Source organism: Ornithorhynchus anatinus, chromosome 6 (assembly GCF_004115215.2).
Source record: "Ornithorhynchus anatinus isolate Pmale09 chromosome 6, mOrnAna1.pri.v4, whole genome shotgun sequence".
Lineage (NCBI taxonomy): Eukaryota > Metazoa > Chordata > Mammalia > Monotremata > Ornithorhynchidae > Ornithorhynchus > Ornithorhynchus anatinus.
In genome coordinates this window covers 22,885,705-22,910,535 of record NC_041733.1, presented here as the reverse complement: position 1 = coordinate 22,910,535, position 24,831 = coordinate 22,885,705, and the positions used below count along the sequence as shown (strand labels likewise).

General features: G+C 45.2%; 1 protein-coding gene across 1 annotated transcript in view; it reads right to left on the bottom strand.

Moving 5' to 3' along the window:
- Window positions 1-20,435, bottom strand: part of IL13RA1 (interleukin 13 receptor subunit alpha 1) — a 40,330-nt gene extending 19,895 nt beyond the window's left edge. Inside the window, exons 1-6 of the mRNA XM_029067616.2 lie at window positions 20,176-20,435; window positions 15,641-15,780; window positions 10,107-10,245; window positions 7,427-7,547; window positions 2,455-2,627; window positions 177-328 (exon numbers count right to left, since the gene is read on the bottom strand). Of these exons, the coding sequence (XP_028923449.1) occupies window positions 177-328; window positions 2,455-2,627; window positions 7,427-7,547; window positions 10,107-10,245; window positions 15,641-15,780; window positions 20,176-20,260 (810 nt within the window). The 5' untranslated portion in view covers window positions 20,261-20,435. The remainder of the gene's footprint in view (window positions 1-176; window positions 329-2,454; window positions 2,628-7,426; window positions 7,548-10,106; window positions 10,246-15,640; window positions 15,781-20,175) is intronic.
- Window positions 20,436-24,831: the final 4,396 nt, after the last annotated feature.

Below are 24,831 nucleotides of genomic sequence, written 5' to 3'. Positions count from 1 at the left end.
ACTTAAAAACAAAGCCGTAAAAATCTCATTGCCAACCAGAAATGATTACACAGTATTGAAATGATCTGCAAAACCGGGTGCTGACTTTAATGGATTGTATTCATTTATGAAGAAAGAAAAACCTAAACTTAAGAAGAAAAGTAGTTAAGTAAAATGCAGCACATAAGGCAACTTACCTTTCGGTGTTTCCATTCCCTGGACAGGCTGTCTTTGGTCTCTACTTGGTATTCTAAGCAACCTCTGGGAAAATGTACTGGATCCACCCATTCCACATATACTGAATCATTGGCTTTTGAGAGATTTGTAATCAGTGGAGGATCAGGTTTCACTGAAAAGGAGATATGGATTTGTAGATTACAACTTACACTTGTAGGCACTATATCTCAGATCCATTACTGGTGTTGCTGATGGATGCAGCACCATCAGATATCAATCAATCAATGGAATTTATCGAGTGCTTTCTATGTGCAGAGCACTGTACTATGCACTTGGGAGAGTACAATACAACAGAATCAGCAGACACATTCCCAGTCCTCAACAAGTTTACAATCTATGTGCATTTCTCTATTTAATTCCTCACCAGCAGCACAAATAGTAATAATAATAATATTTGTTAAGTGCATTGTTCTAAGCACTGAGGAAGATATAAGAAAATTGGGTCAGGCAGAGTCCCTGTCCAACACAGGGCTCACAACCTAAGTAGGAAGGAGAACAGACATTGAATCCCATTTTACAGATGAGGTAACTGAGGCACAGAGAAGTTAAGTGATTTGCCCAAGGTCACACAGTAGGCATGTGGCAGAGCTGGGATTAGAACCCAGCTCCTCTGACTCCTAAGTCTGCACTCTTTCCACTAGGCAACACTGCTTGATGAGTCTCAAGTGAGACAGTGGGGAAAGACACAATGTCTCCACCACTAACCATTTTGGCCAGTCCAGAATCCTTTGACTAGAGGAGAAGGAAGTTTGCCATTACAGATGCATCAGTTGATGCTGGCTCCGTAAGAGAAAGATTATGAGCTTACAGAGAGATGTCCCACGAAGCAGGAGGAAATGCAAGATTATTGAGAAGGACGGAAGCAGCAGGGTTCAGTGGTCATTCATTCATTCATTCATTCAATAGTATTTATTGAGCACTTACTATGAGCAGAGCACTGTACTAAGCATTTGGAATGTACAATGCGGCAACAGATAGAGACAATCCCTGCCCATGGACGGGCTTACAGTTTAATCAGGGGAGACAGAAAGACAAAAACAATAGCAATAAGTAGAATCGAGATGTATACCTCATTAACAAAATAAATAGGGTAATAAAAATATATACAAATGAGCAAATGAGCACAGTGCTGAGGGGAAGGGAGAGGTGGAGGAGCAGAGGGAAAGTGGGGAAAGGGGGCTTAGCTGAGGGGAGGTGAAGAGGGGGGCAGAGAGGCAGAGGGAGCAGAGGGAAAAGGGGAAGCTCAGTCTGGGAAGGCCTCTTGGAGGAGGTGAGCTCTCAGTAGGAAATAATGTTGGTATTTGTTAAGCACTTACTATGTGCAGAGCACTGTTCTAAGCACTGGGGGAGATACAGGGTAATTAGGTTGTCTCACGTGAGGTTCACAGTTAATCCCCATTTTACAGATGAGGTAATTGAGGCACCGAGAAGTTAAGGGACTTGCCCACAGTCACACAGCTGACAAGAGGCAGAGCCGGGAGTCAAACCCATGACCTCTGACCTCTGTCTCCCAAGCCCGGGCTCTTTCCACTAAGCCATGCTGCTTCTCTATGGTAAGAATATGGGACTGGATGCAGAGGACCTGGGTTTGAATCCCAGATCTGTCACTTATCTATTGTGTGACCTAGGGCAAGTCACTTCTCTTTGCTTCTGTTTCCTCATCTGTAAAATGGAAATTAAACCTTACTCCCTCCTACTTAGATTGTGAGCCTCATGTAGGAAAGGGACTGAGTCCAATCTAATTATCTTGTATCTACCTTACCCTAGGGCTTAGTCCAGTGCTTGTCACATAGTAAGTACTTAAGTACCATAAACAATAACAATAATAATAATAAAAAAAGAAGACAGAGGTAGGGAGGAATGTTTGGGAGTCATCAGCATGGAGATGTTAGTAGAAGCCAATCATATTTACTTATAGTGCTTACCAGAAGCTTATAGTCTAGTGGGATAACGGGAGAACTAGAAGAGAACTGGGTCAGTGTATTTCTACATGGGAGCTAAAGTCAACTGAGAGGTCGGGGAGGATTAGGGCAGGATAAAGTCCTTCAGATTTATTTCAACTTTTAATATAGGAATCATGTTTTAAAAATCAATTTCCTAAGTGTTGGAAAAATGACTGGTGTTTTTTGGAAAAATCCATGAAAATCATCCCTTTTTACCCAACAGACTTAAGAAAAATTTAGTCTCCCACTGTCAAATAACACTCATCAATGAACATACAACCTCGGAGAAGCTTACCGAAGGAAGATGAAGAGATCACCTGATAGAAGGGCCTCACCTTCCCGGAACTGTCACTGACCATGATCTGGACCTCTCCACTTTGATTAGGGGAATACGCGAAACTGCAAGCAATGAGCTCTCCTCTCACAGAGAGGTCCGTACATTGGTGATTTACTTCCAGGCCAGAATACCTACAGGAAAGAAAACAGAAAACAGCTTTGTTTGAGCTTTTTAAAATCACCTCATTTGGCTAAAACAGCCGAAAGTTAAAACCAAGGTATTTGAGTCCACTCGCCTCTAGCAGGATCTTGGTATTTTAAAACCTCCATATCAGAACTAATAGTTCTGGGATGTGGTTAGCCCATTGGGTGTAAAAACAGGAAAACAAGCACCTGTGTGGTTTAATTTGAGATTTTAATCCTGATTCCCAGGCATGTCATCTGCAGGAGCTAACCACCAAGCCCGGGAGAGCCAAAATCGTGAGTCACCAGCAACCAGTGTTAACACAGGCAAAACACATAATAATAATAATGTTGGTATTTGTTAAGCGCTTACTATGTGCCGAGCACTGTTCTAAGCGCTGGGGTAGACAAAGGGGAATCAGGTTGTCCCACGTGGGGCTCACAGTCTTAATCCCCATTTTACAGATGAGGGAACTGAGGCACAGAGAAGTTAAGTGACTTGCCCACAGTCACACAGCCGACAAGTGGCAGAGCTGGGATTCGAACTCATGAGCCCTGACTCCAAAGCCCGTGCTCTTTCCACTGAGCCACGCTGCTTCTGTGGGCCTGGGATCCCATTCCTGCCCAATCAGTCACATCTTGCCTAATCCAGCTGCAAAATTCCTTCCTCCCGGATTGTCGGAAGATTGGGCAATTTGGGCATTTTCCCAGCCTGATGAGTGGGGGGAATGGGGTCTTCCCTTTGGAATGACAGAGGAGCCTGAGCTCAGGACCGAGAACCACCTAGGAGGAATTAATTAGAGTGGTAGCACTCTTTCCTCTCTGTCAGTTGTGTTCCCACTGGTGAGTGCAAGGAGCAAGTAGACGAGCAGGGGTGCACACACTGCAAAGTGCAAGCAAAGGGAACTGAAGCACGGAACCCAACATTTTACAGCCAAAGTGACCTCGGCATATGGCGACCCTTGGCCACAGCGCAGTGACCCAGCAGGCCATTGCGGCCTTTCCTGGCCAGCCATTTGCCAAATCCCTGCTAGGCCTGTCCAGACCCCGGAATGTCTTTCAGAAACCTTTACTACTGACGGTTCAGGCCCAGCAGGTAGAATCTGGGCTAGAAGCCAGATCTCCTGATTTCCAGAGCAGTGCTCTTTCCACTGAACCAACAGCAGGACTGAGTGGGGGCAGTCTAAACCTAAATGGAAAAACTGCACCCCAAAACTCAATGAGGAATGGATGGTCACCCAATTTAATCAATCGTATTTATTGAGTGCTTACTGGGTGCAGAGCACTGTACTAAAGGCTTGGGAGAATACAATAGCACAGAGTTGGTAGATATGTTCCCTGCCTTTAAGAAGCTTACAGGCTAGAAGGGGAGGCAGATATGAAAATTAATTACAGATATGTATATAAGTGCCAAGGGCCTGAAGGAGGTGGTGAATTAAGGATATAAATTCAAGTACAAGAGCAAAAGCAGAAGGGAAAGGGAGTAGGGGAAATGAGGATTTACTTAGGGAAGGACTCTTCGGGGGAGATGTGATTTTAATAAATATCTGAAGGTGGGGAGAGTGGCGGTCTGTCAGATATGGAGGGGGAGGGAATGCCAGGCCAAAGGCAGGATATGGGAGAAGACTCAGCAGCAAGATAGATGAGCTAGAGATACAGTAAGTAGGCTTATATTAGAGGAGCAAAGTGAGCAGGCTGGTTAGTAATAGGGAATCAGCAAGGTAAGATAGAAGGGGGCAAGGTGATTGTGTATTTTAAAGCCAATGGTAAGGGGTTTCTGTTTGATGTGGGAGTGGATGGACAACCACTGGAGGCTCTAGAGGAATGGGGAGACATGGACTGAATGGATTTTCAGAAAAATGATCCAGGTAGCAGAGAGAAATATGGATTGGAGTGAGGAGAGACAGGAGAGTAGGGTTATCAGCAAGGAGGCTAATGCTGAAGTCAAGACAGGTTAGGATAAGTGCTTCGATCACCATAGTAGCAATTTAGATAGAGAGGATAGGGCAGATTTTAGCAATTTTGTTAAGACAGAACCCATAGAATTTGGTGACAGATTGAATATGTGGGCTGAAAGAAAGAGATGAGTTGAGGATGATGCCGAGGATGGTGGTGCAGTCTTTAGTGATGGGAGAGTCACGGGGAGGACAGGGTTTATGGGGGAAGATGAGGAGTTCTGTTTTGGACATGTTATGTTTGAGATATTGGCTGGCTATCCATGGAGATGTTCTGAAGGCAGGAGGAAATACGAGACTACAGAGGGTAGAAAGATCAGGGCTGCAGTACAGACGTGGGAATCATCTACAAAAAGATCGTAGTTGATGCCATGGGAGAGAATTTCTCTATGACAGTAGATGTAGACAGAAAATAGAAGGGGAGCCAGAACTGATTAACTAGTATCTAACCCAGCACTTAGAACAGTGTTTGGCTCAAAGTAAGTGCTAAACAAGTAACATAATAATTAATAACTGAGCCTTGAGGGACTCCCACTGATATTGGACAGGAGGCAGAGGAAGAGTCTGCAAATGAGACAGAGAAAGAGCAGCTAGAGAGATGAGGAAAACAAGGAAAGGATAGCATCAGTGAAGCCAAGATTAGATAATGTTTCCAGGAGAAGGGGATGGGCAGTGTTGAAGGCAGTTGAGAGGTCAAGGAGGCTTAGGATGGAGTAAAGACTGTTGGATTTGGCTAGAAGGAGATAATTGGTGATCTTTGCGAGGGCAGTTTCTGTGGAATGAAAGGGGTAGAAGCCAGATTGGAGGGAGTCAAGGAGAGAATTGGAGGAGAAAGTGGAAGCAGTTTAAGGAGTTTGGAGAGGAAACTGCCCATTTTAATTGACAGTATTATCATTATTAATTCAGTAATTACATGTGGCAAAAGGCTACATTAGCCCCGCCTTTGAAATAATTAATTCCTGAATGTAAAAACAGAAAAGAATAAAAGCTTAGGAAAGCCTCTGCTTCTGGGATTGTGCCCTGCCAAATCTCCCATCTTGGCTAACATAGGCAGAAGGCCAACCCTGATAACAATAATAGCAATAGTAATCTAGTGAGTGGCAAAAGGGGAGAGAGGAAAGACCAGAGTGACCCAAATGTGATTCTTGCACCCTGGAAAGGATAGGGAACGCCTCAAAGGCGAAAGTGTTCTCATCTCTCAAAGAGAGAAATTAATCTGTTTATCTCCTCCTTCTGACCTTTGACTTGGCCATAAAAGCCTGCCAGGAAAGAAAAAGCAGAGTTCCTGCTATGAGCAGCTCTAAGCATTCTGTTTGATATTAGACAGCTGAAAATATTTCATTAAGCATTTTTCAGACCAGACAGGCCTGGAAGGTTTTCATCTAAGGCAAGGAACAGAGGACATTACATTTTGTACTGAATAATCCAAGAAATGGAGAAGGGGGGGAAATACCTTCTATTCACATACTGCTAAAAATGACTTTCCCTTGCTTATCAATTGCAGGCTTGAAAGTTGTTTTCATGAAGAAAGGTTAAACTGGGTTATTAGGGCTGGAGAATGAGATTTTGCTTCCCTTTCCCAATGCTTACAGCTAGGGGTCACCATTAAGTGCTGGAAGGACTCCAGGTATTTCCCATTTAATTTATATTAGGGGTCTCATATTTTGCTGCCACTCTAGAGAAACAAACCACATTCATAGGGCACGGTAAAAAACAAAGATGCTATTTAGAGACTCCTCAAAGAGCTTTGGATCCAGACCAATGAAATCAAAATGTCCAATAAACACAGAGGATTGGGTGAACCAATAGGTGGGTTGGGGTTGGAATGACTTTCCCTCCAGCAAGAATTCAGGCTATCATTGCTCAGTGGTCCCCACACTGGACTCTAGAGTCTAAGTTCTAGTACTCTATTACACAGTACTCTCAGTCAGTCATATCTATTGAGTGCTTACTGTGTGCAGAGCACTGTCTTAAGCGCTTGGGAGAGTACAATATAACAATAAACAGACACATTCCCAGTCTAGAGGACAAGCTTACCGTCTATTTTCCCAGGTGTTTAGTACAGTGCTCTGTACCTGGTAAGTGTTTAATAAATACCATTGATTGATTGGTCTGTACTTTTTCAGGACCATTGGGGTTTGGGGGGGAAGAGACGGGAAGGGCATCAGTGCTCTGGGAATGCTCAGTGGTGATTGGACAACAAGCTCCTCTCTTTTCTTAGCTACCCAACTTGAGGGACACAGTGCAGAGTGTTCCTACCCTTCTCCATCCGTCTCCTGCACACTGTTCCCTGTCTCAGAAGCTCCTTTCAGGGGCTGGGAATAATGGGAGTTTGCCTGGCCTGCTTCCAAGAACAAACCTGATCTTGGTGCTTTCCTCTTAATCCTGCCTCTATTCTCCAATCATGGGCCCCTTTGGAAGGAAGATGGAAAAGAAGGCATCCTCTACAAGAAACAGTCTGAGAGGACTCCTTCACTCAGCGGCCAGTGTTGTTTTTAAAATTTGTCAAAACAAATTTAAACAGGCCCTTCCTCTCTTCTGATCAGTGGGTGGCCCCCTCAAAAATTTTTGGAGAAGGCAGGGAAGGGGCTAAAACTTGAGCTACGCTCTTCTGTGTGAAGAGAAGTGGTCTAACCTGCTTATCTTGTGTAAATATCTCTATTATTATTATTATTTTCATTGGTGAGCTCAGGGGCAGATCCACTCTGCCAACTTGAGGGAAGCAGGTCTCCTATAGGGGCAGAGCTGAGTAGCCTGTCCTGTGGGTTTGGGGCTTTTAGAAGCCAGAGGCCAGGCTGTTCAGGACATGATCCTGAGCGGTCCTTTCTCAGGAAACCGGGCTGGGAAACCTACCAGTAGTGCAGAGTGTAGTCCGCGTCTGGTGGTGCTCTCCTTCCAGGCAGCCAAGAGCAGTTCATGGACTTCAAGCTCTGCCAAATGCAGTGCAAATCCCTCACTGCCGTTTCTGGATCGCCTAGTGATACAAATCAAGGGCAGGTTTGGAGGTTTCTCTTGATTCTTACATGAGAGTCTCATCTCCACCTGAAGTAATCTGCAGAGTTCCACATTAACTCAAAAAATCTCATCTCTCTCTTTTTCTCTCTCTCGCCATCGACCTCCTTGCTCACGCCCCACCTCCTCCTTTGAACTCCCTCCCTCTTTGCTGGATGTTCTTCCCATCTTCAAAGCCCTACTTTAAAATCATATCTCCTCCAGGAAGCCTTCCCTGATTAACTTTACAGTTTTCCAACTGATTTTCCTCCCTACTGCATTACCTATGCACCTGTCTTTACCCAGCTTCCTTCTAGACTGTAAGCTTCTTATGGGCAGGGAACATGTTTACCAAATCCATTATTGTACTCACCCAAGTTCTTAGTACAGTGCTCTGTACCCAGTAAGTATTTAGTAAATATGATTGATCCCACCCACTCCCCATGACATTTATGTGCATATCTTTATCCAGGATTGTTGCCCCTTCTTGTTCTTTTTCTTTATTTTAGTGTCAGTCTCCTTCCTCTGCTACATTCTAAGTTCCTTGAGGACAGGGATCATCAGGGATCACTTTATTGTCCTTTCCCAAGCACTAAGAATAGTGCTCTGCAGAGACCAAGTGCTCAAGGAATAATAATAATAATAATGATGATGGTATTTAAGTGCTTACTATGTGCCAAGCACTGTTCTAAGCACTGGGGTAGATACAAGGTAATCAGGTGGTCCCATATGGGGCTCACAGTCAATCCCCATTTTACAGATGAGGTAACTGAGGCCCAGAGAAGTTAAGTGACTTGCCCAAAGTCACATAGCTGACAAGAGGCAGAGCCAGGATTAGAACCCACAACCTGTGACTCCCAAGCCCGTTCTCTATCCACTAAGCCATGCTGCTTCTCATGATTGATTCTCATGATCACTATGACTGATTGAATACTATGCTGAAAAACAAGCATCCAGAGTTGTAAAACAAATGCATTGAGACATTAATCTCAACTTAAATTCTCTGGTTACTATTAGAGATTTTCTCCTGAAATCAGGGTCCCCTGGAGCAGGGTTTGAGCAACCAAGGCATCTTCCCAACCTCTCCACTCTCGACTATTAAATCGAGAAGAGTCTGGGGGAAATGACTCAGGCCCTGCAGATTTTCAACACCCCTGTACCTCTTCTGGTACAAAACTAGAACTGACCTCCACATATGGTGGTTTATTCTACCAATCATTTCCTTGCTGCCTTTTCCACTAGCCTGGGGGGACTTTCCAAAGAAAATGGCCTAAGAACCTTCTCAGAACCTTCTCCTCTGTAATCAGAGCTGCAGAAGGGCAAGCCTTGAAAATCGGAACATCCTTTCCTTCTGGGACCCACCCAGAGGCTACTTGCACTGATTTCTCAGAAGGATGAGGCTAGCACGCTGGGGAATATGGGGCGTCGGGAACCATGGCAGGGGAATGATGAGGGTAAAAGGAAGGTGTAGCAGTGAGGGAAGAGCAGACCTAGAGCTTTCTCTGCTCAGGAAGCCATACAAGTTCCACTGAGGGGAACTTCTGGAGAGGAATAGGTCATTGTGGATCAGTGAGATTAGACGTGGGCAACCAATCAATGGAATTTATCCAACACTTACCATGCACAGAGCACTGCATTAATCCCTTGGGAGAGGACATTACAACAGAATTAGCAGACATGTTCCCTGCCCATAACGAGCTTACAGTCTAGAGAGGCAGACAGACATGAATATGTCTAATGGCACATAAGGCACAGGGAGGGAATGGGTTAGGACATGGTGTAACTTGGCAGCTGGGTGTCCTTCCTATCAACTCCTCTCTGTCACTGGATAAATATCCCCTACAGGAATCCAATCTGGGGAATGGGAGGGAGGAAGCAGACAGTCATTTTTACAGGGGAAAAAAAATTATGCAATTTCAAACATTTGAAATGTGATGGTGTTGGTCTGGGTTTGTGGTTTTGAGTTGTGGTTTGAGTGGTGAAAGTTGTGACTCTCAAGGGTTATTGAATTGAATTTATAGTCCCTATAAAATGGGAATTAAGTAAATACTTGTCCTCCCTCTTACTTATACTGTAAACCCGATGTGGGACAATCTCTACCCCTGTGCTTAGTACATTGCTTGGCACATAGTAAGCGTTTAACAAATATCACTATTATCATTATTAGGCCAGTCCCTGGCTAAAGGTTGAAGAGGAAAACAAAGAGCTTTTAATATTGCCTGTTTTGACTTTTGACCAGAAGACCTCTAGGCTGATCCCAAAAAGGTACTCCCAGCTGTCAATGCAACTGTCCATCAATATGCAAGTCAACATTTCCTTTCTGAAAAGTCACCAATTTTTAAGATTCCTCCTGAAGCAATATTTAAGAAGCACTGAGACTGACTTTTAAACTTGGGTTGGATTTATTTCTCCACTTGAATTCAATTTTCCCTGCAAAAGCAGCTAGGATAACAAAGCCTTTCCAAATCAACGAAGATTGAAATTTGGATCTGGTGGATTCATGCCGAGGTAAGAAATAGGAAAAAGGTCCTGAGGACTTTACCTCTTGGGGTTGGAGTGCAGGATTTTACCAATTCACTGGAACTCTCACTTTGATTACAGTTACACTGAGATCTCACTTGGATACAAACTTTTTCATTGAGGGCCACTGTTGTTTCACGATAAGCATTTATACTGCATTCCTGAGTTGAGGAGAGAAAAGAAATAAACAGCGTTATTTCATCTGACACCCCAAAACAGAGCTAAAGTAATAAAGCTCTGTGGAAAGCTGAATTACAGAAATGGGCAAAGGCAAATACAGTAAGAATTCAAGTTGAACTCTTAAAGCAGTTTCAAAACAAACACAAGTGTGTCAGATCTATGTATCCAAAACATTCCCATCAATATATAAAAAATCACTTCATACAATTCCTCTGTTACTCGTTAGCAAAAGGGTGATGCATGGACATGTCAAAGTAAAAGGAAATTCTGACTGCCCTGAAACCTACTTGCAGGAAGTGCGTATGGACTTATTCATATCCCAAGTCATGTCTTACCCTCATCCACATAGCCTCTCTTACGAGACTGTGTTCATGATTTCATCAACTTACATAAGAGTAGTATATTGCTTCTTACATAACTCCTTCCATAACACCAAAAGAACAAATACCTGCATGGTAAAGTCCTAGGTGGTCCTATGCCCAAACTTTGTGCCAGTGGTTTCTTCATTAATTTAGAGTTACAGTTTTTATTATTACTACTACTAATACTAATAATAATGGTATTTGTAAAGCACTTACCATGTGCCAGGCACTGTTATAAGCACCAGGGTGGATATAAGCAAATCAAATTGGACAAAGTCACTGAGCTCACAGTCTCAATCCCCCTTTTACAGATGAGGTAACTGAGGCACAGAGAAGGGGAGTGACTTGCCCAAGGACACAGAGCAGACAAGTAACAGAGCTTCTGACTCCCAGCCCCATGCTTTATCCATTACATCATGCAATTTTACCATGCACAGTTCTCATTTTGGTTGCTTGAGCTTTCAGCACAATCAATTTTCATACCCTCGGCCACTCAATGAATCCTCTGAATTTTTGTTCCAGATCACAGTGGATTCTCCCCGTCTAGTTATGAACGGACTCGTGTAGAGAAAAAAGGAGTTTTTCTCTTCGCTGATTTCAGTGCTGCACTGTGAATACACAATGCTTCTGCCTACATGCACTGTGTTGTCAACATTTCCAGTTCTGCCAGTGTTTCTACCTCACCCTGTAGCCTTGCACAGGCTAGATTTCTGGACCCAGCCTGCCCAGGCCCCACCCAGGTGGGTTCCAGCTCCTGGCATCAAAGTCCAGTCAGGTTCAGACCTCCCCAGATTGTAATTCTAGGGCTGATTCAACTCAGCCCCAGCCCCACACCAGATTGGAGGGGAAGAGAAGCGGGTCCGGGTCTCACTACTAGGTAAGGGTACCTCTGCGGGGTGCTCGAACTACAAGTCCCTGGAGCCCAGGGAAAACCACACAAGGGAAACCACCACATGGGCATGACAACAACCTGACTTGATATGGGTGCTCTAGGGGTGCCAAGTCCAAGCCTGTTTGGGCCCAGTCCATGCCTGCCCTCAGGTTTATGCTAGATTCTATGGCCTTGGGCCAGGGTGAACCAGAAGAGGCTCAAGCCAAGCCCTAAATTGAGTAGGCTTAGAAACTATAGGTGCCCATCCACAGGGGCGTGGCTCCCACAGCTTTTGAACTGGACACCCAGGCTTGCCCATCCCGGTCTCTGACAGATCTGAGAACTTACAATCAGGGTTGAAAAGATCCCACTGGAAGCTTTCTGGCCCATTCACTCTTTGCAGCCTGCCCTCTCTCTCTGCTCTCCCCAAAGACCCTCTTTTCACCTCCACACTCAAAATGCCAGGTTGGCACCTAAGGATAGAACTGTGTCTGTTTCTAAGGAAGAGTTACTTGGACTTGTGAGCCCCAGCCAGGACAGGCACTGTTTCCAACTTAATTCGTGTGTGCCTATCCTAGTGCTTAGAACAGTGTTCAATGCATAGTAAACGCTCAAAAAACACCATTAAAAAACTAAAAGAAAATAGAAAATTAATAACGGATGGTGCTATTCAATCTCATTATGTATGTATGTATACTTCTATAATTCTACTCATTTATATTGATGCCTGTTTGCTTGTATTGATGTCTGTCTTCCCCTCTCTAGACTGTGAGCCCATTGTGGGCAGCGATTGTCTCTCTTTATTGCTGTATTGTACCTTCCAAGCACTTAGTTGAGTGCTCTGCACACAGTAAGCGCTCAATAAATACAACTGAATGAATAAATTAGTGAAGCAATCAATCCCAATAATCTTGAATCTACACTATCCATTTTTTTCCTCAGTCTCCAAGTACAAAGGCCTTTACAGATGTTTCCTTTTCTCTCTCCAGGCTCAGAAAGTTGGCAAGCAGAATTACTCCCACATCCCCTTTTATGGTGGCCAGCATATTACACGGATAATTGGTATGGTCGGAAGCACCTCTCCACCTCTTCCTGGATCTCTGGCCTCCTAGAGGACTTATTAGACCCTGTCCAGAACACAAAATTGACTCCTTTGACCCAGAGCTCCTGGGACTGGCTCCCTTCTCCAATTCTTTTTTCAAGGAGTAAAAGTAGTCAAAGGTTCAGGCTTCCCTTATCTAATTCATGATTTATACCCCGCGTGGGCGACTGTGTTTAAATGTCATTTGATTGATTAAGCAAGTGAAGAATGCCTGTCTGGTGGTGATGAAAGACACCGGAAGAAGTTATCACTATGTGAGTTTTGAACTTTGGAATTGAGCAATGCTCTCCAGTTTACAAATTTGCAATGGCAAGATTAGAGTCCATTTTAAAGGACTAAAAACCAAGTTGCTCATTCAGGTTAATAGTCCTTAGTCTGAGAATTATCTCAGCCATTTGCTCGAGGCCTCTGGAACCCGAAGTAACTTGAGTCCGTAGGTGAAAGCTCTACCGATTAACCAAGTTTACCTCTAAATAATATCCTGGTGGGCAAGTGTTTCTTACCAGGAAACACTGAGACAATCTTTTTTATTCCTTCTCTCCCTGCACCCTAAACTATCCCTGATGTCCTACTGCAACACAATCTTTCACCGAGGTTGTACTGGGCTAGAATTCTTCAGTTTTTCTTGACAATCTGGCTCTCAGTGTTTCTCCTTGGTATCTGTGTTTCATTTCCTCAAATGTCAGATGGAATTATTTTCCGACTTTTCCTATTTCTGTGTCTTCGCTTACTCTTTTAGTGTGCATTTTTGTTTCTCTGCTGGCGTTGAAAAATGACATCCTGTAACAAGCTGTTTACATCTGACTTTAATATGTTCATAATGCTGACTAAATATAAATGCAGACTAAATGAGGTAACTGAAGGGTCCCCGCTCTAGCTCTATCCCTTTATCCACTGGTAATTTAATCTTTGTCTTTTTTAAGGTATTTGTTAAATGCTTACTATGAGTGAAACACTAAGCCCTGGGGTAGATACAAGTGAATCAGGTAGGACGTAGTCCCTGTCCCACATGGGGTTCTTAGTCTAAGAAGAGGGAGAACAGGACAACTGATAGAGAAGTTAAGTGACTTGCCCAAGGTCACACAGTATTTGTCTTTTGCAATTAAACTATTTTTTAAGTCCATCTGGCTGCTTTCAGGCATGTTAAATGAATTAATGTTGTGCATAACATCTGTTGAAATGCCATATTAGACACTGGAGTTCTGTTGAAGGGTCACCTGAGTGGGGTCACACTATCCCTGCAGTTAGCTGCTTGCTGCCCGCTCCCCCTGCCACCCCCACCAAGATAACCTATATTTTCGTGGGGAAGAGGGAGGTGGAAGTAATAGCAGTTGCCAAGTTCCACTTCTGCCCAGTCTCTTAATAGCAGCTCTCAGTACTGAACATCTTCCCCAAAAAATACAAATAAATGGTGGCATTTGTTAAGTGCTTACTATCTGCAAAGCACTGTTCTAAGCGCTGAGGGACAAGGTGAGCAGGTTGTCCCACGTGGGGCTCACAGTTTTAATCCCCATTTTACAGATGAGGTAACTGAGGCACAGAGAAATTAAGTGACTTGCCCAAAGTCACCCAGCTGGCAAGTGGCGGAGCTGGGATTAGAACCCATGACCTCTGACTCCCAAGCCCCGGCTCTTTCCACTGAGCTCTGCCCAGGGGACTGGCATCACGGGAATTAACCTTTTCTATGGAGGACAGCCCAATCCTGGGGAAATATATAAGAGCACCTACGATAGAGCCCCTTCAATATAGAAAGTGCTTCTGACACCTCTGTCTTCAGAGTCCCTTTGAGAGGAAGTCATAGAAGGACACTGGCTCTGGAAATTCAAAATTAGCTGAGTGAAAGAATATTAAGTAGTAAATAACCCATTCACTGCACTTTGCCCAGGAGAAAAAATGCTAATAAAAATTTATTATCAAGTTCCGTCGAGTCATTTCCGATTCACAGTGGCTTTAGGGATATATTTTCTCCAGAATGTCCTGTCTTCTGCCATAATCTGTAACCTAATGGTTCTTCTGTTATGGTCTCTATCCATCTAGCTGATGGTCTGCCTTTTCCACGTTTTCCCCGGCCTTTTCCTAACTTTAATGTCTTCTCCAGAGAATTAGTCCTCCTGATTATGTTTCCAAATGAACAGCTGTCATTACTTTATTTTCATCCCTTCAACACAAATTTCCAAATTTTAGGGAAATTCCCAATTTCATGAAGCAGCACAGGCCTGAGGAAGCAGTGAAGTCCAAAAGAGTAAGGCCTGGGAGTCAGAAACCTGGGTTCTAATCCAGGCTCTTCCACTTGCTCGTGATATGACTTTGGGCAAGTCACTTCACTACTCTGAACCTCAGTTTCCTCATTTGTAAAGTGGAGCTTCAATACCTGTTCTCTCTCCCCTCTAGATTGTAAACTCATTATGGGCAGGGAACATATCTGCTAATTCTCTGGCACTGTACTCTCCCAAGTGTTTAGAACACTGCCCTGCACATAGGAATCGCTTAATAAATACTATTGCTTGATATGTAGTCTGGGATAGCAACAGGGTCTGACCTGATTATCTTATATCTCTACTCCAGCTCTTGGCACAAAGTAAATGCTTAATATACCACAATTATTGGTATTATTATTAGCAATAATAATAAAGGCACTTTAAAATTATTTCTTTACCTTTGTCATCTCACCCAGACATTTGCCTAGGATTTAAGGAGACTCAGAGAGGAAAAGAGGAAGATTTTGCTCTACATCCAGAGAACAAGTATTTCCTGGTGTGGGTTGGGGAGGGGAGCAGAGCAGTAACCACAAACACAAGTGAGAGAAACATGGCAACAAAACATCCCTAAATACTGCTGGAGAGGCACCCACCGTTTACACACATAATCCAGATTTTCAAGACACATATTTACCTGACTTTGTCGATAGCTATTTTTAGAGTCCCAACTGTACATCTTCCTTAAATGAAACCCTATACTGACCCACTAGAATTCAACTACATTTTTGCTACACTCGATAAAGCAAAACAACATTTTCATGTAACAGGTCCTGAAGAGCTTACCCTTTGACTTTCTTTGTCCAAGTAGCTGAAATACAGCAGACTACAAGACTTAACAGTCCTTTCTGGAGGATTCCATGTCCAAATTAGCGTACAGAGATGTTCCACTGAAACACTCACATTGGTAAGATGTGGGAAATTTTCTGTTCACATCAAACAGGAGAAAACTGCTTTAAAAAACACTTGTTGACATTCTTAATTCCCCATTTAATGTCCCCTAAAGCCCAGGGAATTTTTAACAGCTGTATATCTTGAAAATGCTATCAATTTAAAAAACGAAGATCCAAAGTTCACCAGACATCACTAAGCCAAGAACGAATATCACAGATGTTTAACTGAAATATTAATATTCATCCATTCAATCATATTTATTGAGCATTTACTGTGTGCAGAGCACTGGACTAAGCACTTGGAATGAACAATTCGCAACAGATGGAGAAAACCACTGCCCAACAATGGGCTCACAGTCTGAAAGGGGGAGGCAGACAGTAAAACAAAACAAGTAGTCAGGCATCAATACCATCAAAATAGATAAAGAATCATAGATATATACACATCTTTAATAAAATAGAGTAAAAATAATATATACAAATATATACAAGTGCTGTCAGGAAGGGAAGGGGGTAGAGCAGAGGGAGGGAATAGGGGAAATGGGGAGGGGAGGAGGGGCAGAGGCAAAAGGGGGGATTGAGTCTGGGAAGGCCTCCTACAGGAGGTGAGCTCTCAGTAGGGCTTAGAGAAGCAGCATGGCACAGTGGAAAGAGCCCGGGCTTGGGAGTCAGAGTTCATGGGTTCGAATCCCGGATCTGCCACTTGCCAGCTGACTTTGGGCAAGTCACTTAACTTCTCTGTGCCTCAGTTACCTCATCTGTAAAATGGAGATTAAAACTGTGAGCCCCACGTGGGACAACCTGATCTCCTTGTATCCCCCAGCGCTTAGAACAGTGCTTTGCACAGAGTAAGCGCTTAACAAATACCACTTATTTGAGAAGCAGTGTGGCTCAGTGGAAAGAGCACGGGCTTTGGAGTCAGGGCTCATGAGTTCGAATCCCAGCTCTGCCACTTGTCGGCTGTGTGACTGTGGGCAAGTCACTTAACTTCTCTGTGCCTCAGTTCCCTCATCTGTAAAATGGGGATTAAGACTGTGAGCCCCACGTGGGACAACCTGATTCCTCTATGTCTACCCCAGCGCTTAGAACAGTGCTCGGCACATAGTAAGCGCTTAACAAATACCAACATTATTATTATTATTTGAAGAGGGGAAGAGAGTTAGCTTGGCAGATGTGAGAAAGGAGGTCATTCCAGGTCAGTGATAGGATGCGGGCCAGGGGTCGACTGGGGGGTGGGGGGATGGACACAGTTGAGAACGAGGCACAGTTAAGCTTGTTAAACGTGTTCTTGATCAAAAAATGGGGGAAGCTAATTCATGTTCTTTTACAATAATGCAAATGAACTCCATAAACATTCACTGCCACCTAGAATTTCAGAGCAGTGAATTTACTGCCTTGTTTATTCCCATTTCACTCTCCATGAAATTCTGCTCAGATGCAGCATTACCATCTCATTTTCACAAGTGAGAAAAGTGAGATGAGTAAATCGCCTAAAATGAGTCAGTGGCAGAAGATTTTTTAATACATATTTTCTGTTTAACCCGAAGTACACAATTTCCATGTCCGCCCTTTGTGAAATGCAAATAATAACATCAGCTAAAAAAACACAACATTCCTACTGGAATACTGGAAATGCATTTTCTGCTAGAGACTGTAGAGGAGTTGCTATCTCACCCATCTGAAAAATTAAAAAAAAAAATCAGAGCCCTATGTCTTTCCCTATTCATTTCAATAGTGCTCTGAAATGTGTGAAATTCAGATTTCCTTCATTATTTTACCCTAATAGGAAAACACCTCTGGTAGACGATTGCTTTAAATTTTTTAACAGAACTGAAAACAATTAGCCCTATGAGATCGAATAAAGATCATTTCTGCCCAGAAAGGCATTTAACAACTTCATCGTCTCTCTTTGAATACCATGAGGGGCGGGGACTGTGCCTGATGGGACTATATTAATAATTGTGGTGTTTGTTCAGTGCTTACTATGTGCCAAGCACTGTACTAAGCGCCGGGGTGGATATTAGATAATCAGGCTGGACAAAGTCTCTGACTCACCGAGTCCAAAGGTCTGGTTTCCCCCAGCCCTTACAACGTAAGCGCTTAATAAATACCACTATTATCATTATGATCATCACAGGGCAAACGACAGGCAAATGATCAAGTGACTTAAAACACTGGTTTTTTCTTTTTTTCTGCATTTCCAACTTAAGCGGCTCCTTGAGTTATCTCAGCCCGCAGCATTAGAATAGAATCTTCGCTGTCGGACACGAGAAGGCGGCGTCGGTTCTCCAAAAGCAAGAATTCAAACTAGAAGTTTCTTTCAAAGAGTTTACTCAGTTTCCCAGTCATCTCCCCCCTCGCCAATTTCAGACCTTCCCTAATAAACTGGCAGATAGTTTTCACTTTCTGGATAATGATTTTTCAAGTCGCTTATATTTTTCAAGTCGCTTATTTTTATTTTTAATCAAATGGAGGCAGTTGGTGAAGCAAGCCTTTCAAGCCGGGTTGAATTCTGCCCCAGGCTCAAACGCCTCACGAAGGCGCTTTGGTCACAATGATGCCACCAAACCCAGCCGCTCCCCCCTCCCCAGTCATGGTCGGACTTGCAACCCCCTTTTTAGGGGTCAGTCCTTGGGGGTCTTCAATAACCCCCCAAATCTCCGAAAAACAGGAAGGCCTCCTCTGGCCATACTAGCGCTTCCCAGTGGGTCCCCCCGGGGGGCTGCGGAGTCCCCTGAGCCCCCAGGGGGAAGGGACCTTCCAGATCGGGGAAAGCCGCTCTCGAACCTCTCCTGCTCAGGCTCCCCACCTCCCAACCCTGTCCTCCCCCATGCCCCTGCCCAGCTTCGCCCCACAAATCCTGTCTTCCCAAGGCCCAGTCTCCCCACACAAACCCTGTCTTCTCCCCTGCTTCCTTTTCTCCCACCACAAACCCTGCCTTCCCTCTGCCCAGTCTCCCCACACAAACTCTGCCTTTCCCCTGCCCCATCTCCCCCACACAAACCCTGTCTTCCCTCTGCCCACTCTCCCCACACAAACCTTGCCTTCCTAGTGCCCAGTCTCTCTACACAAACCTTGCCTTCCTAGTGTCCAGTCTCCCCATACAAACCCCGCCTTCCTAGTGTCCAGACTCTCCATACAAACCCTGCCTTCCTAGTGTCCAGTCTCCCCATACAAACCCTGCCTTCCTAGTGTCCAGTCTCCCCATACAAACCCTGCCTTCCCAGTGTCCAGTCTCCCCATACAAACCCTGCCTTCCCTCTGCCCAGTCTCCCCACACAAACTCTGCCTTCTTGCTGCCCCATCTCCCCACACAAACCCTGCCTTTCCTCTGCCCACTCTCCCCACACAAACCTTGTCTTCCTGGTCCCAGTCTCCCCCACCCAAACCCTACCTTTCCAGTGTCCAGTGTCCCCACACAAACCTCGCCTTCCCTCTGCCCACTCTCCCCACACAAACCCTGTCTTCCTGGTGCCAGTCTCCCGCACACAAACCCTGCCTTCCTGCCGCCCAGTCTCTCTACACACACCCTGTCTTCCTGGTGCCAGTCTCCCCAAACAAATCCTGCCTTCCTGGTGCCCATTGTCCCATGCAAATCCTACCTTCTTGGTGCCCAGTCTCCCATGCAAATCCTGCCTTCCTGGTGCTCAGTCTCCCCACCTGAACCCTGCCTTCCTGGTGCCCGGTCTCCCCACACAAACCCCATCTTCCGCCCTGCCGCTGCCCAGCCTCCCCTCCACATAAATCCTGTCTTTCCCCTATCCAGCCTCTCCCCCACAGAAACCCTGTCATTATCCTTGCCCGTCCCCTGCCCACCCCCCACACAAATCCTGTCTTGCCCTTGCCCCCGGCCCCGGCTACCCTACACACAAACCCAGTCTTTCCCCCTCCTCACCCCAACCTTCCCCACACAAACCCTGTTCTCCCCCTGCCCAGCCTCCCCAACACACAACGACAACGATAACCACGATGGCATGTATTAAGCGCTTACTGTGGGCCAGGCCCGGGGAGTAGACACAAGATAATCGGGTTGGACCCGGTCTCCGTCCCACCTAGGCCTCACGGTCTTAATCCCCATTTGACAAGATGAGGAAAGTGAGGCACCGAGAAGTTAAGAGACTCGCCCAAGGTCACAGAGCAGACAAGTGCCAGGGCCAAGATCAGACCCAGGTCTGGCTCCCAGAGAGTGTTCTTCCCATTAGGCCTCGCCACAAACCCCGTGTGCCCCCTGCCCCTGCCCAGCCTCTCCCCCCAACAACCCCTGCCTTCCCCCTCTCACACCTACACATACACACAAGCCCTGGGCTCCCCGCTTCCCTTGCCCTCACCCCAAGACCCGCACATAGTGCCTTCCCTCTGCCCGGCTCTTTGTCGTCCCACAAACGGTGGCTCCCTCGTGCCCCTGGCCGTGCCCGGGGCAGCACTCACCCGGCAGGTCCTTCTCCCCAAGGCTGCCGGCGAACGAGAGCCAGAGCAGCGCCTTGAGCAACCGCGGTCCGGCCGCCGGTTCCATGCTCTCCCCCGGTTCCCCCGGCTCCCCCGAGGCCGGGCCGGGCCGGGCCAGCTCAGGATCCGCCGGCACGTCAGCCTCCCGCCGCCTCCTCCGCTCCTTCTCCCACTTCCCGGCTCCGGCGGGGGCGGAGCAGACGGGAAAAGACGCTCCAGCAGCCGCCGGGCCCGGCCCAGGTAACCCGAGAGGGAAGGCGGACAGGGGCGGGGCCGGGGCGACTCGCCCAGCTCACCTCCTCCGGGAGGCCTTCCCAAACTGACCCCTCCCATTCATTCAATAGTATTTATTGAGCGCTTACTCTATGTGCAGAGCACTAAACTAAGCGCTTGGAGTGGACAACAGATAGAGACATTTCCTGCCCATTGACGAGTTTACAGTGCCCCCTCCTCATCTCCCCCCCCCGCTCTTCCCCCTTCCCCTCCCCACAGCACTTCGACATTTTATTTATGACTATTTTATTAATGATGTCTATAGATTTATGATTCTATTCATCTATTCTGATGGTATTGATGCCTGACTCGTTGTTTCGTTTTGCGGTCTGTCTCCCCCGTTTAGACTGTGAGCCTGTTGTTGGGCAGGGATTGCCCAACTGTACATTCCAAGCGCTTAGTCCAGTGCTTTGCACATAGTAAGCGCTCAATAAATACGATTGAATAAAAGAATGAATGAATACCCCCTTCCCCGCCCCACAGCACCGGTGAATATTTGTACATATTTATTACTCTATTTTATTAATGATGTGTATAGATCTATGATTCTATTCATCTATTTTGATGGTACTGATGCCTGACTACTTGAGCGCGGGTTTTGGAGTCAGAGGTCATGGGTTCGAATCCCGACTCGGCCACTTGTCAGCTGTGTGACTTTGGGCAAGTCACTTAACTTCTCGGTGCCTCAGTGACCTCATCTGTAAAATGGGGATTAAGACCGTGAGCCCCACGTGGGACAACCTGATTCCCCTGTGTCTACCCCAGCGCTTAGAACAGTGCTCGGCACATAGTAAGCGCTTAACAAATACCAACATCATCATCATTGTTTGGTTTTGTTGTCTATCTCCCGTTTGGACTGTGAGCCCCTTATTGGGCAGAGATTGCCTCTATCTGTTGCCGAATTGTACTTCCCAAGCGCTTAGTACAGTGCTCTGCACACAGTAAGCACTCAAATACGAATGAATGAATGAATGAATGAATGAATGAATGAATGAATGAATGAATGAATGAATGAGGGGCGGGGTCGGCTGAGGAGGGCAGAGCGCCCCCTTCAGTCACCTGGGCCCAGGGCACCTGGCCTCTCTCCCCTCCCTCCGTCCCTCGAAGTCCTTTTCTTGCAAAACTCATTCATTCTTTCACTCGTATTTATTGAGCGCTTACTGTATGCAGAGCACTGGACTAAGTGCTTGGAATGGACAATTCGGCAACAGACTGAAACAATCCCTGCCCCAAAACGGTCTTACAGTCTAGAAGGGGGGAGACAGCAAAGCAAAACAAGGAGACTGACAGCAATACCATCGAAATAAAGAGAATCATAGATATATCCACATCATTAATAAAATAGAGCAATAAATATACACAAATATAGACAAGTGCTATGGAGAGGGGAAGGGACTAGAGTGTGGGGGGGGAGCAGAGGGAAGGGGTGAGGCAGTCCCTTCTCTGGCCCAGTCCTGCAGGCTCTTGCCCAATCTGAGAAAAAGTCCACGTTCCTTAGGGGTCCGGGGTCCCCTTCCCTACTAAATCATTGATTGAAAATTTTGGACCCAACTGTGTTTGGGGAAAGGGACTAAATCTGGGATCATTCATCCAATCAGCGTGTTTTAGTGGAAAGAGCCCTGGTTTGGGAGTCAGAGGTCATGGGTTCTAATCCCATATCCGCCACTTGTCAGCTGTGTGACTTTGGGCGAGTCACTTAACTTCTCTGTGCCTCAGTTACCTTATCTGTAAAATGGGGATTAAAACTGTGAGCCCCACTTGGGACAACCTGATTACCTTGTATTCCCCAGTGCTTAGAACAGTGCTTTGCACATAGTAAGCGCTTAACAAATACCACCATTTATTTATTTTATTCTCTGTGCCTCACTTACCTCATCTGTAAAATAGGGATTAAGACTGTGAGCTCCATGTGGAACAATCTGATCACGTTGTATCCCCCCAGCGCTTAGAACAGTGCTTGGCACATAGTAAGCACTTAACAAATACCAGCATTATTATTCTCTGTGCCTCAGTTATTTCATCTGTAAAATGGGGATTAAGATGTGAGCCCCATTTGGGACAACTTGATTACCTTGTATCTACCCCAGTGCTTAGAACAGTGCTTGACACATAGTAAGTGCTTAACAAATACCAACATTATCATCCTATCATATTTATTGAGCCCTTACATCATTTATTCATTTGTATTTATTGAGTGTTTACTGCATGCAGAACATTGTACTAAGCATTTGGAAAGTACAATTCGTCAACAGAGGCAATCCCTGACCAACAACGAGCTCACTCAGTGCACTGTACTAAGCGCTTGGGCGAGTACAATACAGCAACAGTGATATTCCCTGCCTACGACAGGTTTATAGTCTAGAATGGGGGAGACAGGCATCAATACAAATAAATAAAATTACAGCTTGCACCCCATTGGCACCAAACTCCCTGCAACAGCAAGTCGCCATCCGTCAGTTTACCGTATCACCTTTAAACTTTTGGATTTTAATTCCTCTGGATGCTTTGGTGGGTGAAGAGAAGTAAGGCCCATTCCCATTTTACGGATGAAAAACCTGGGGACTCAGAGGTGCAGGGACTGTAGCCACGGGGAGTCTGGATCACAGGATCGGGACTCCCGCGTCTCGGTAATTTTTATCTATTTGCCTTGTTAGACGCCTGTTGGATTGAGGTCTTTTCTGATTGAACCGTGAGTCCGTGGCAGGTCAGGAGGTCAGGTCAGGAGCCAGCATCACATGCAGGGTTGGCTCACGGTGTCTAATGAATGTAAAATGACGATAATGATAAGCACCATAACACTAACTACAACAGCAATGAGTTAGTAGTATTCACTGTTCACGAAAGGAGATTAGAAACTGAGGTTTGTCCATCTGGGAACAAAACATATTTCCTATCATGGCTATACAGACGCCTAGTAAGACCATCAAATTTTCTTTATACCCATCCCAAAAATAAGGTAGGGTAAAAAATGAGGGAATTTTTTTTGCCACAAACAGAAATGAGAGTGGCCCGAATCATGTTCATTGCCCAGGATAGTCAAGTACTTCCTACTTTGTCAGGTATAGTTTTATGAAACAGGAAGAGAAAACGGCATAGCTTAGTGGAAAGAGCACGGGCTTGGAAGTCAGGGGTTGTGAGTTCTAATCCTGGCTCCGCCACTTGTCAGCTGTGTGACTTTGGGCAAGTCACTATAACTTCTCTGTGCCTCAGTTCCCTCATCTGTAAAATGGGGATTAAGACTGTGAGCCCCACGTGGACAACCTGATTACGTTGTATCTACTCCAGTGCTTAGAACAGTGCTTGGCACATAGTAAGCACTTAACAAATACCATCATCATTATTATTATTATTATTATTATTAAAAGGGAGGGCTTTCTGAGAAGAGTAATAAACTGAGACCAATATGCCTTGGTTTTAAGTAACCTTAACCATGATGAGTCAAATAAAAATTCAACTTTAACCTTAAACCCACTGTGTTTTCACAAATATGTTTTCCTAGATTGGTCACAATTCCACTCCCTTCCTTTCTTGTTTGTTTGGGGCTGCTAGGAATTTGGAGTTAGTAAGGACACTATTCTGTTGCCCTTACTCCTTCCTCTCCTCTCAATTTGCCTTTCTTATCTGCCAAGATGAGGGTGTGTAGAGAGGAGTTGGGAAGAAGAAGATGAGGAGGAGGATTAGAATGAGTTACACAAACACGAAGCTGTAAGAAAACAAGGATTCCTCGGTCAAAAGAGCATCCACCCAGAGGTCAAAGCTAAATGCTAATCCAAGTACTGTGTTTGCAAATGACTACTCTCTCATTCTCTCTCTCTCTCCCCCTTCCTCCCTTCTTAATAATCCAGAGTGGCTAATCCAGATTTGGGCAGTGCTTTTTGAGCTTGTCTCATAATGCTAAGAATGATTTGTTTTGTCATTTAGAGAACACATCCAAACAGATGACTTCACAGCCTCCACACATAGTTATTGGCATATTGGAGACCTGCCAATCATTGAGAATGCACAATGGCCATTCGAGGTCAGGTTCCAGGGTGTTCCAGGAGAGGGGGATCTGTAATCTATAAAATTTGTTATTGTGGTTATTCTTGACACCCATACTAGGGTATGGGTGTAATCCTATCCAATTGGTTTTGTTGGATAATTTGTAATGTTCGTTTCTGATCCTCTGGTTACACTGAGTGAATTCACGTACCCCAGGGGGAGTTGACTGAAGGTGGAAAGAAAGGTGGAATATGCTGCAGATTCTCAGAGCACTTTTGGTCTCCCCTATGATCCTAGGCTTGATCATTATATTAATGTTGGTATTTGTTGGTATTTGTTAAGCGCTTACTATGTGCAGAGCACTGTTCTAAGCGCTGGGGTAGA